Genomic DNA, 14070 nt, shown 5'->3' on the forward strand with positions numbered 1-14070 from the left:
GTAGAGATCACATCATCTAATTGGGTGCTCATACATGACCGGAGTTCCCAGGTGAGCTTTGCCTCCATGACTGAGCCTCCCAAGGCAGAATTTCCTACAGCTGAACTTCCCACTCCTCTCACACAGTGCAATCACTTTGTAATTTTTTAATTCCTTATTGTGTGTGTGTGTGTATATGCGTGTGTGTATAGGTCTCTATGCTTGTGTGTTTATCATATGCATACAGTGCCTAATTAGGGAAGTCATAGAGGGCGCCCAATTTAGAACTGGAGTTAAAATTGTTTGTGGGAGTCCCGATGTTGGTGGTGAAAATCAAGCTGGGTCCTCTGCGAGAGCAGCAAGTGCTCTTACTGCTGAGCCATCTCTCTGGCCCCACGCAGGTGCTTCTATTGCATGCAATAAGCAATGGTCACACCCGCTATAAACAATCTACCTTCTAACTGTTCTAAAGGCATAGCATTTTCATTGTTAGGCTTTTTCCCCCTCCCTGTCACAGAGTTGGGGGAACCCGTTCAGCCTCAGACAGAGAGCCGTAGAGGACACCTTGGGATGAACATACTTGGGTTTGAAATGGGGACTGGCCACAGCTTTACTTGCAGGGTTAGCTTCTCAGCACATATCACGCATGGCAATTGGGCAACATATATTGATATACATTCCTGCGAATTGAGAATAGAAACAAAAATGTAAACGCTAGAGAGTTGACTTGAGAGTTAAGAGAACTCAATGCCCTTCCAGAGGACCTGGGTTCTGTTCACAGTACCAACACCAGGCATGTTGAAATAGGAGCGGTGGGGCTGCGTCCCCAGCACCTGGCCGCCCCCCATGGCTAGCTTTACCCGAAATAATTACATGGAAACTGTATTCTTTTAAACACCGCTTGGCCCATTTCTATCTAGCCTCTTCTAGGCTAGCTCTCGCACCTGGACTAGCCCATTTCTAATCATCTGCTGTAGCCCACGAGCTGGTTTACCAGGAATGATCTTAACCTGCATCTGCCTGGAGTGGGAGAATCATGGCGACTCACTGACTCAGCTTCTTTCTCCCAGCCTTCTGTTCTGTTTACGCCTCCCATCTATGTCTTAACCTATCAGGGCCAAAGCAGTTTCTTTATTGCTTAACCAATGAAATCAACAGACTGATATATGACACTCCCACATCACAGGCAGTTCCTGTAGCTCCATCTCCAGGAGGGTCCAATGCCTCTAGCCTCCACAAGTACCTACATTTAAACGCACAGACCCAATCCAATACAGATACACACACATACATACACTTTAAAATAATTTTACATTTTATTTTTAACACAATCTAAATCATTGCGAGTGAAACGTGTCATGAAGCATGGCACCAACTAGAACAGAGAAGGTCAGGTGTCAGTAATCTTTAAAGAAAAGTATTTCCAGATAAACCATAAGCTACCCTAAAAGGAATTGTGCCCACAAAATGAACCCATATTCTCTATCCTCAAAGGAACAGAAATGAGCCTGCAGCAGGAAGAAGGGTAGACTTTGATCTATCCTGACATGCACACTATAGTATAATTAGTAAAAATTACTGCACTGTTAAAATCCAGAAGGCCAACCTTGGGAAGAATTCTGTAAATGTGTAACCGGTATCAGAAGAGGAAATGCAGAGCTTTCAGAGCTAGAAGTCAACAACTTCTTCTAAAATAGTAAACCAATAAATAGGATTGTAAGTATATAATATATGAGCAATCAAGAAATAAAATTATCAGTATATATTTGTATGATGACCCTCAGAAAAACTTAAAGCTTACATGCTTTTTAAAGGGGAAGTAGAGAAGAGTGTTTATTTTGGCTTCCTGCCCTCTTTTCTGCTTGAAATAAAATAATTATTTATGATATCGTATACAAACAGATAACATCCAGTGACTGCTAAATGAGACTGCTGTGTACCAATGAATCAAGTGTGGAAAGCACATTGTACACCAGCACAAAATCCATATGTCTAAAAGGTATATAATTTACAGATGCACAGATGAGAGAAGATGGATAGATTGATGAACAGATACAGATAGGTAGACAAGGGACAAAATATGACAATTTTGGAGATATTTTAGATGATATAGATGTGTATAGATAGATGATAAACAATAAATATAAAGAGACAAACATGATAGATGATAGATAGGTAGGTAAGTAGATAGATAGATAGATAGATAGATAGATAGATAGATAAATAGATAGATAGATAGATGATAAAAGTTACAGAAAGAAATATTTTTAAGGTCTCCCTTTGCAGCCCAAGCTAGCTTAGAACTCTCAATTCTCCTCCCACAGCATTGCCAGTGCTCGCATTACAGACTTACTGCACCACACCCAGCTCTTTTTATGCTTTTTTCATAAAAAAAAAAATAAGGAAGGATGCACACCAGAGTACTCCCCATATAATTTTTTTTTTGAATTTTCTTTTGTTTTTTGAGACAGGGTTTCTCTGTGTAACAGCTCTGGCTTCCCAATATCTTTTGAATAGAAATGGTCAGACAGGAGCCTGCAAAAACTCATCTTCAATTATTTTTGCATGTGCAACAACTGTTGTTAACATGCCAACTTCTGATTCATTGGATGGCACACCACTGCTTGCAGGAAGTATATCTGAGTCTCCAAAGATCTGTGTTACATAGAAGTGATTCTCTGAATGGAGGGGGTAGAGGATTCCTTTTTCTAATTTCCTAGTCTGACCCATAAAGACAGACAGCTCCATTCTAGGCCTCTGCCTAAGGACACTCCTCATGTACACACCCTGAAAAGTGCCTTGTAATTACCAGTTCACAAATGCATCCCCCATCCTCACTTGGGAGCACCGATCCTGGACACAAACATGGGCATGGAGGGGAGAGAAGGGTACAGCACTCAAGTAGGAGCTTCCGGAAGACACTGGACCTTGGACTCCAGAGGTCTGGGCACTGTCAGCACCTCAGCTTCTACACATATAGGAAGAACTTTGGTTTCGTTTCTCCTCCCAGGAGCCATCCCGGTTTCGCTTTCCCCAGCAAGTAGGAGACAGAATATCGATTCAGAGCAATTGTGCCTGACAATTTTAATGAGGATTGGATGCACTGATGTGAATAGCAACAAGTGGAAGGGGGGAGTGTAGAACTCTAGAGAAGAGAAGAGCAGAAACTAATCCAGGATGCCACCTATTGGGAAATTCTAAGGTGAGATGAGTTTCCTTTTGTCTGAAAGGCATTGGGACACACAAAAACGGAGTAAAACAGGACACAGGCTTAAATTCATTTTTGTAAAAAACTTCCAACAGTAATTCCATGCAGTGTGATGATATGAAACACCGACCACCTGCCTCAAAGTGCTTCTGTTGAGAGGAAAACTGATCTTTGGTTTTATCACTGCTCCTGCTACTGTTTTCATTTAGACTTCAGTTGCATAATCACAGTGCAATATTCAACTTATAAGCAAAAATAATATACACTATTACCAAATACAAAACAGTAGTGGCCAGTAGAGCTTGAAAACATTAATTTAGCCCTTATTCTCCAGAACGGTTCCTTGATTAAGAAATGACCCACCGCAGTGACACTACAGTTACAGCCACAGATGTCAAACGAGCTCACTGGGTCTGCGATATTTCTGCCACAGCCTTTTTTGACACCTGTTGATCATTCAATCAGAGGAAACCTCAGAGCTGAAGATAAGCCAACTCTGTGGAAATTCCTTCCCAAAATAGCAAGAGCTGAGCAAATTGCTGGGCCTGCAAGTCGTGGTGGGTGGGGCTCAGGGCTGTTTGTGGCTCAGCAACTGTCTTTCATGGTTGGCATTTTTTCACTGTCTAAATCCTCCTTTGGTCCAACAGCTGATTTCCTCCTTTGTCCTCCTCTTCCTTTCTGATTTCCTAGGGAGTGACAGCCACATCCTTCAGCGGGGTACTTCTTTGGGAGCAGCTGCTGAAATGCCCACACAGCTGTTTGCAGTTGTCTGACAGTGACCTCCACACTCACAAGTTTGCTGTTCCCTTACCAAGTCCTTCCGTGAGTGGTGAAAAATGCAAACTTCAGAAGTAACAAAACACTGAGGTTCTGCCTTTAAGTCAAATGACTTGCTAAAGCCATTTCTAAGCATCTAGCTAGGCTTGCCTTTCTCCTCCAATGAATAAAACTGGAGAGAGGGGGCAGGAACTCATACAACTTAGGGAAGTCCTATTTTGCATTTAAACTTTAATCATGTAAAGACTCTTTAGGTTTAGGCTTCATACTCAAACCACAAATTCTTTTTTTGTCTTACTTTTTCTTTGTAATATAAATAGCTCCATAAAAAATTACATTTTATGGTTACTTAAAAATTCAGTGTGTTTACTAAGTCATTCCATAAATTACATGTGCATTGGGGGTGCTCTTATAAATAATGTAGAACTGCATATTTTTATATGGCATGCATCTTTTAATTAGGGCTATATCCTCAGTAGATCTAGGATAGAGTAGGTCAAAGGATATGCCATTTCAAAGGAAGCCAGATGAAGATGGATGTTCATATTGCAGACTGTAGTCCAGTGGTAATTTGCAAACAGGCAGTCAGGGGCCAACTAGCAAGAGAGGGAACCTCATTTAAGCTATTTGAAATCAACAAAGTTTGTTTTTAATCCCCAAACCAAAACTCGCAAAAGCCATAGTTTCTTTAAATGACTACTCTCTACTTTACGGCCAAAGAACTTGAAGAATTATGATTCATTAATAAGTTAACCCATGACAAACGATGGTTTGATGTGATGTATACTTATTGAGTAGATGGAATCTTTTTTTGTCATGCTTTCTTTAGTTAGCAATCGGATATGGATTTCAAAGGAAAAAATATAGGTGGGGGGATAAATAGATTCCTCAAATTTTACTTTCCAGCAATAACAACTGGCAAAAGAAGTTTTCTTATTAGATGGTAAATTAAAGCTATCTTTTATGTATTACTTTTCTATTTTCAAATGCACTTTAAAAATATTTCATATTAATAAAGATATCACACAGAGGAAGACACAGCAACACTCAAGATAATTTATGATGTTATATTAAGAAGTAATTGCATGGTATTCACACTGCAGTGAAGTTTTCTATCCACCCTGACCCAGTTAATGCATTTTTTTCCTCAAACATGAACCACTATGTAGACTGAGTGTACTGTATACCAGGAGAGGAATAGGAACTGTAATTATAGACACGTATACTTATTTTTGCAAACCACTCCATTTCCCCATAGAGCATTTGCTGAATAAGGTGAAATATAAATACAGTTCGTTTTCAGATTGTATTTACTTACTTTATTTATTTGTGTATGTGTCTTTGTGTGTGTGTGTATGTGTGAGAGAGAGAGAGAGAGAGACAGAGACAGAGAGAGACAGAGAGACAAAGAGAGAGTGTGTGTGCATGCGTGCATTCATGTATGCCTGTGCATACCTACGGAGGCCAAAAGAGGGCATTGGAGTCCCTAGAGACAGAGTCACACATAGCTGTGAGCCACTCCACCTACGTGCTAAGAACTGAACTCTGGGCCTCTCCTAGTGTTAACGTGTGAACCAACTTTTCAGACCTCATGCCCAGTTCTTTAATCGATAACAAAAGAGAGATCAATGGAATTGCACAAAACAGAAAAAAAAAAAAAAACAACCCTGCCTTTCAAGGGACTGTTCACACATCTGCATCCAAAAGCATCTGTTGCTCCAGCCTACTTCAGGTGTCCCTTTTACACAGTCTTCTTGTATATTTGGCTTTGGACATTCATCTGGGGGAAACTTTGTATTGCTTTTTGTATTGCTTTTCTAACTCCACAGGACCAAGTTCCTTTGGGATTGAGTCCATGATGGTTGCAGAATATTTTTTTTCTTACGAAACCAACTTGTCCCAAAAATCAATTCTTTCTGTGATAGGAATGGGATAGACCGTTCCATTTCTTCTAGTCCTGCATCCTCATCTTATCTTCCACATTTGTTGAGACTTGCTTGGAGGACCTGGAGACATGCCTCAATGACTAAAAGTACTTACTGCTCCATAGAGGACCTGTGCTCAGTTCTCAGCCCTTATATCAGAGGTTCACAACCACCTATAACTCTAACTTCTAGGCTCTGTGGGTTCATGAACACATGTGTATATACACCCACACACAGATACACATACAGACACATAAATAAAAGAAAATATTTTTTTTAAAAAGACTTACATAGGGACTAGAGAGATGGCTAAAGATGGCTCACTGCCTGCTCTTCCAAAAGACCCATGATTAACTCTTAGCACTCATATGTCAGCTCACAACTGTCTATAACTCCAATTGCAGGGGATCTGACACGCTCATACAGACATGCATGTAAGCAAAACCCCAATGTATATTAAATAAACTAATCTTAGAAAAAGACTTGTATATTCATTGGTACTATTTGTTGTTGTTTTATGTCTAGGTACTATAGAACATGACATACATACATGATTAAATGTGTACATATGTACCATGTACAATCATACATACACATGCACATATATACTTTAAAAATGTAATAAGTTAGAACCACTTCCTTGCCCTCCAAAATTATATTTCAAATGAAAATGGATGATGAATTTTGTTCAAAAACTTGTTAAAAATCTATAGAATTAGCCATAGGACTTTCCCCTTTCAACTTATTAATGTATGAATTAAAACCTTTATCTTTGCATGGTAAGGCAACTTTTAAATTGGATAAATTTAAGTTGTAGCATATTTTAGTTTAATATAGAACTTCTTTCTTTGGTTAATAATCCATCAAATATTACATATTACTCTTCAAGACACTGTTGTGTGCCTTTACTATTTGATATTACTTAGCAAATAATGATGTGATTATAATAGAATACATCATTTTATTTTGGCTTTGTTAAGACATGTGTTTATTTTTCTTAAATTAAGTAAATTAATAGAGATTATTTTGACTCTGTATAGAATTTTTCTCTACACTTACCCTATTTATACAGATTTGAAATGAGATTTCTGGTGCTAGAAATATATCTTTGTGTTAGAGTGCTAGGTTCAATTCCCAGCTCTGAGGGAGGAAGCATATAATACCCAACAGTGACCAATACTAACATATGAATATAAAATATGGAATCTGTTCTCACTTTTCACATACAATTTTCGTTCTTTGTTTGTGTGTTTGTTTTTGTTTTGTTTTATTTTTTCAAGACAAGGTTTCTCTGTAGCTTTGGAGCCTGTCCTGGAACTTGCTCTTGTAGACCAGGCTAGTCATGAACTCACAGAGATCCGCTTGCCTCTGCCTCCCAAATGCTGGGATTAAAAGCATGCCGTTCCACTGCCTGGCTCAATGCTGTTTTATTACTTTGGTGTTTGGTCCTTTTGCTTTAATCATTTTGTGCACATACACAAACTTTCAAGTGTCCTGTACCCAGAAGACTGCCCACACAATCAGGCTGCGTATGTGTGGTAGATTAACCAAGCCCTCAGGAAACTGAATTTATGGGCGACAACTCTGAAGTTCACTAACAAGCAGATGATGATAATCTCAATTGGTGCCACACTTGATTCTGGGAAGTGCATCTAAGACAGATACAATGTCAGAGGAAGATGTCACAAGACTGGCCATGCTTGAAGGATTCATTTCTAGGCCAGTTAATAGATCACTGACTAGATCAGTTCTGCAAGAACCTCGTGTCTCTATTTTTACTGTTTTTTTGATAAGATTTATCCAATCATCTATTTCTGTTGCTGTCGTACCATGCTTGTTTACTGATGCAGGTTTCCTAGAATGAAGTGAGAAAAAAAAATGTGTTCAATAAAGGGCATAAACTGACCAACTCCTAGAGATGAGAGGAGACAAAAGGAGAGTAAGTGAGAAAATAGTACATTTCTCCCATGGTCTCTTTATTGATATCTTCTATGCTTTGCATCTCTGTACCAGAATCTTCTGTAAAGTCCCGAGGAGCAGCCTCCGGCTTTCCCCAGGCATGAGAAGGAGCCTACTAGCTGTCTAAAGCAGGAATGGAAAATGGGCATCTAATGCAGATTCTCACAGACAATCCAGATCCTAGGTCCTGCGCCAATACCATTAACAATAATGGAGTTCTTGACTAATGTTATGTACAAGGGAAGGTCTAAAGCCTCCCACTGTTGGATTCCTCTGGGATCCCAGAGCGAACCACTCCTTTTCCATCACCACTTAGTTCCTTCTGTAAGCGCTAAAGATTTGTAATTTGAACCGGTCCTCATACTTACCACTTTCCACCACTTTTAGGTTTCTTCTATCTCCTCCCTCTCCATTTCTGCCCTCTCCAGTTTTGTCTTTCCTTAGAGGATAAAAAGCATATTAAACAAGTGTTTACCTGTTTAATCAATGCTAAGATTTGAACGTTTTGTTCTTTCCAAAATTCGTGTTGAGGCGGGCACCTCAGGCTGAGGGACTCTCCCTTCTATGATCCGTAAAAGCAATTATTCCTTTGTATGTTCATCTGGCAGGCATGCTGACTGGTGTACACCTTCTATTGTCTTGATCTCTAATTTAAAATTAAATTTCTTAGTTCTGGGGTAAAAAACAAAAGTGTTAAAATGTATTCCTGATGCAACAATATTGGCACTGTGACCTTTAGAAGCGAAATTTAGGGTTCTGACATTTTGGATAGGATTAGATGCCCTTATATAAACACCCTTATCTTCCACTTTGTACTGCGTAATGAAGTGTCTCTGCCAGAGGACACAGGAATCAAGCGACAGCTTAGGAACAGTAAAAGGACCTTCACTGTCAATGAGCCTGCTGGCACCTCCGCCTTCCCAGCCTTGAGAAGCAAAGTCAACTTCTGTTCTATGTAGATTATCCCATCTGTACTGCTCTCTGGCACCAGCAAAGGTAAGCTGAGACAGCTGGACTTTAGAAAGGGTTACCACTCTTGTGCTATGAAGAGTAAGCTGTAAAATTACTAACTGATGAATGGAAGGGGACATGGGCTATGGAAGCAATGGTGTCAAGGATCAGAGCAGAACAAAAGCCCAACTCCGCTATCAGGATTGGCCTTCAGAAATGAAACTAGACCAAAAGTTATGGCAGCCAAATAAAGACTCCAGTACTTTATGAATTTCCCGGGACCTTTCATATGCCTCAACCCACATGCTAGTTGGCAATCTTGGTTAGATCTTGCTCTAGAAGATGATCTTGGGTAAGAGAAGCTGTTGACTCTCCCTGACTCGCTTTGTTATTAATGACCGAACAATATAGCTTAAGTCCTAGAGAGCTGCTGCACAATAGGGAACAAAGGGATTTGTGACGTATTTTTCACAGTTATGAAAGCTTCATGCTTGCTTTAGACAAATGTTCACTCACCATTTGCTTGATTTTTCCAGGGAACTATTTGCTAGACGATCTTGATGTGTCAGCTCAGCGTCTATTGCTATACATTTGTTATATTTAGTCTCCATTTCATTACGCCTTGGACTTTATCTTTAATACACACCATAGGCACATGGCAATTTTTAATTATGGAGTAAGAAAGCAGTTCTGATCTCCACTCAATTTGGCAGAAGTTTTAATTTTTAGATAGTTAATGGATTTACTATTTCAGGAGAACCCACTACATGACAAAGTTAAACACACAAGGAGATTATCCTTGGCGTCTTCCTTCCACGTTCCACTTCTTTTATTGGGAATCATAAAATATACCAGCAAACAATTAAGAGCTTGTGAAAAGGCCAGGTGGTGACTTCTGGCTACAAAGTCAGAGTGGAATATGTTGAAATGCCAGGCTTATTGAATTCATAACTACGGTTTCTTCTACACTAAGTGGTGTTAATTTCTAAGAACCCAGCCTCAGATCTGGGGCTGCCTCCCAAGCTACTCCTGGGATTCCCGATTGTGGCATTCAGCTGAAACATGAGTTCAGTTACCAAATATAGCCGAGTAGAGTAAGAGAAAGGACGAGTGTCCCAGGCCACAGTTGTCTCAGTACCACAGAGCAGGCAGTCCTTAATGGAAGGCAAGACCAACCTCCTCTCACCAGGGGAAGGAAGAAAAGCTCCTGTGAAATCCATCGCCTTGGGGAGGCTTCACACTGACCAAGCACTGGAAAGGTCTGTACGGTACCCTTAACGCACTTACTAGTAGGACAACATTTTTGGAACTTTTAAAGTTGGAAATATTTCAGTAGCTTTGCCTGGCACCGTGTTACCATTTGGAAAATGCTTGGTTTTTCTTTTACAAGGATAAGAAACGTAACGTTAAATTTGTATTTTATTTCCCAAAGCAGGTAACACATAAACTTGGCTGTATTTCTCTCTGCCCATACTGTCACAATCTACCTTTGTGTTATAATGTTAGGTGTGTTAAATCATGGTGATAAATTCCATAAGGGTTACATATGTTTCTGAATGGAGTCAATTTTGTCAAGAGTGTGCATGTGTTATATTTAATAGTCAACGAAACTGTAGCTATCTTGACCCTCACCCATAGTTGAGCCAAAATCTGATGGATTAAAATAATAGACTTTAGGTTTAAATAACATTCTGAATTATTAGTCATCTTTTGAGAGATTTTTTTGAATAACTCACAGGACATAATCAAGTTAGTTGGCATAATAACACCAGGTAATACAAAATAATTTTAATATACATATTAATAAAATACTTCTGACTGTGGTCATCCACGGAGCATTCTGTCAGGTATAAAGATCGGAACACAGTCCTGTATCATGCTGCTGTTAAGCTACAGAGAAAACTGTCTTGAATCCAAAATATGACGCCGGTGCAGAATTATTTCAGGCTCATATTACTTTTTAGCTTTTTCTAAAAATACTGGCTACCTTCTAGCGTAAATACTATGGTCAAATGCAAAGTTTATTACGTAGCAATAGAAAACTATTCAAAATCTGTTCAATTGATGTGTATACCAAAATCAAGTCCTTTTTACATGATAAGGATACTGTTCAACTATTTCTCAAAGGAACTGAATAGTCTTCTCAAATGTTCAGAACTTTGAAGTCACTAACTGGAGAGGAGGTCTGGGGGTCCTATCCAGCCACGACAGCTTTATAACATGTGGTTACACATCCTTAGTCCTGTTGTTCTGGCATCCAGTGTAGGTTGGGTCCCTTTATCTCTCTGTCTAGGCTTCTTTGTTCTGCAGCTAAAAGTAGATATTTAAATCACCACAGATCACACTTGACAAGATAGTGAGGCTCCTGATCACCCTGGGGCCATTGTGACTTTTTGTTTTGTTTTATTTCATTTTGCTTTTCTTCTTCCTAAAATGGTCTGAAGAGGAAATATTTCTTTCACAAAATAGTGGGACATAATTCTTTAAGATCTACCAACTGGTACACCTGCAAGGCCAGGATAAGGGTCCCCAAGTGCTTCAACAGGGTGGTCAGGAGCCTTTGAAGGACACTGCGATTCTGGACTCCATCTAGGGATCAAAGTCACGGAGAGTGAATTCCCGGGCCCTGGTGAAATTCAAGCAAAGAAAACAAACACTAAACAAAGAATTCTGACTATCATTTACAGTTGGCAAATCATCATAGTGGAGAACGTAGGAACATAGTTAGTAAATTCATCTCGAATTTAAATGAGAAATGGATGGATAAGAAATAAAATATATAGTTCTCAATAGGTTCAATATAAAGAAGATAAAATAAAGAGTATAAGGGGGAACCCAAATCCTCCTATTAACATGTTATTTGTGTTGGAAATAATAGAACTGTCAGATTTTATCCCTGGAGTTAAAATAATGTCTTACTTTGGGAGGGAGATTGTATTTAAAACCATGAGGCAAATTTGAGATATCTTCCTATGACGACAGCGTATCCAGTAATCAAGAAAATGAGCTTGTGTGTTTATTAAATGATGATACAGTTACGGTCATTTTGCATCAAACAAGATCTTATGACTATTTTCCCATTTGGCTTTTTCCCTGCAGGGTTCTTTGCAACAAAAATATTACAGAAAGGAGGAGAGAAAAAAGAGAGACAAAAAAAATAGGAAGAAGGAAATAAACAAGAAATTAGTCTAAGGATTCGCCACGGTTCTAACATAACAAAAATATACCAGAGCTTTTGTTCTTAAGTGACCTTCAGAGATAGGGTTTATTAATAATGCCAGCAACATTGAATTGTCTAATTAAAAATTACCATTTCTTTTTGGTGCTTACAAACAAATGAATGAGGATGCTTACTTTAAATGTCAAAATCATTTACAATAGAATTTATTCCCTACGATTAAGACTTGAATTTTCCATCTCCGTCCAAATGCCATCATAGAGCTAAGAAGAATTTATTGATTAGTTTTCATTCTCCCAACCCCCGGCTATTTATTCTTATGCTTATGCACATCTTATGTGATTATTGAAACTTCTCTGTCCCTCTCTGAAGGCTCCAAAGCACCTAGTGACAGTAGACAAGACGAAATTATCTAGGAGTCAGCCAGTCTCTTTTCTAACCGCGGCTTTTCTTTCCGGATTCGAGCAACTCTCTGGCATCTCTTGGATAACAGTCATTCTCCTCCTTAACTAAATTCCTGAGATAATTAGACAAGCTGTCTCCAACGGGCAGAGGGGACTGTGCCATTACATGCAACTTTCAGTGCTAAGTCTGCCGTTTCCTAGAGCTACCTACATCGTGGGTCAAATATTCGGACTTTTTAAAGTAGAACGATGATGCGTATTCCACCAGTTGTCTACAGGGTTAGATTGTTTACTGGGAAAATGTCTAACTCAGAAGCAGTCATGGGAAGCCCTGTTTCCATTGTTTGTTAAGGAAATCCTATTTGTTCTCCTCTACACTGGCTGTGTGTGTCTAACTTGTCTTTCCGGCATTCTTTTAAATGTGAGATATGATTCTTAAATCAACAGTCATTACTGCCTGTGTCAACGTAATTATTCCAGAAAGTTTTCTGCAAATACACACACATATAACAATACAGAGAATTCTACCAAGTGTCGTGAATACAATTTTTAAAAAAACTTGCATCAAAGTCAGCAACTCTAACATCCAGGGTTATTAAAAACTTATAGATGTTTCTATCTTTTCTGTCATTTGCATATTCATATATATATATATGTGCCATCGATGCATATGTACAAATATACTGCACATTCCAGATCTCAGAAATAAATGTTTTCCCAATACTAGAACTGTAACACTAAGATTTCATATGTTAGGATGTATGATTCATGTGCCAAATACAAAATCTTAAATATAAACACCATATGTTCTATATTTTGTAGTATAGTATAGTATATATACATAATTCCACAAACTTCCAATGATAATAAAATTCAAAGAAAAATTGTGAGCCATAGAATTACCTATATAAATAATCTTCAAATTAAGTGCTATAAAATTCACAAAATGAGTGGAAGATGCACAGGAAGTTAATACAGTATGTGATCCTAGGAGTTTACATTTGGAAGCAATATCTGTTAAGAACATGCAAGAAATCTGAGAACTTGTCTACTCATAATCAGAGGTAGAGGAGTGTCTTCAATACCTTGTGGTACTGGCTAGTCCTCCCAAAGCTTTGCAGCACCAAATGCTTGCTAAGAGCAGAAAATTGACACCATGAATACACATCAAAATTTACCTGCAAGTGCTTTGCCTGCGAAGCACTGTGAGGTGACAGCAGTAGCTGTTGCGTCTGTGGTACAGTCTGAGGGAGACTAAGCCTGAGCCCCAACTTTGCGATGGCAGTCCCCACCCTTTTCTCCAACGGTGGTGTTTCCTATCCGTCATGGTCTACAGCCACTGCTGCTGAAATGGAAAAGTGCATTTTATCTTATCGCATTTCATGTTATTTGCAGCTGTCTGCCATCAACACAGAGCATATTTGTCCAAAGTCAATCCAGAAAAACATAAAAGGATATTTAAGTATAAGAAATTCAGAGCCTGGCATTTTTTTTCCTAATTCACTTCTCTTGTGTCTTCTATTACAATGTTAGATCATGGTCATGTAGCTCAGTGGTGGGAGACTCAGCATGCCTGAATCCCTGCGCCCCAATTCCCAGGATCCAGCAGTGGGGAAACATATAAAGGGATGTTAGGATGTTACTCCTTCAGAAGACCATTTCCTTAGCCTAGAAAGAGAGATGTCACTC

General features: G+C 39.0%; 1 protein-coding gene across 1 annotated transcript in view; it reads right to left on the reverse strand.

The window, feature by feature from the left end:
• LOC121462568 (probable ATP-dependent RNA helicase DDX60) overlaps positions 1 to 9410 on the reverse strand; it is a 129528-nt gene extending 120118 nt beyond the window's left edge. The window contains exons 1-2 of the mRNA XM_041674204.1: positions 9316 to 9410; positions 8217 to 8287 (exon numbers count right to left, since the gene is read on the reverse strand). Coding sequence (XP_041530138.1) covers positions 8217 to 8287; positions 9316 to 9410 — 166 coding nt within the window. The remainder of the gene's footprint in view (positions 1 to 8216; positions 8288 to 9315) is intronic.
• Between the last annotated feature and the right edge of the window lie 4660 nt (positions 9411 to 14070).

Source organism: Microtus oregoni, unplaced genomic scaffold (assembly GCF_018167655.1).
Source record: "Microtus oregoni isolate MIOR12 unplaced genomic scaffold, Mior012 000025F_ref0000491, whole genome shotgun sequence".
NCBI classification, from domain to species: Eukaryota; Metazoa; Chordata; class Mammalia; order Rodentia; family Cricetidae; genus Microtus; species Microtus oregoni.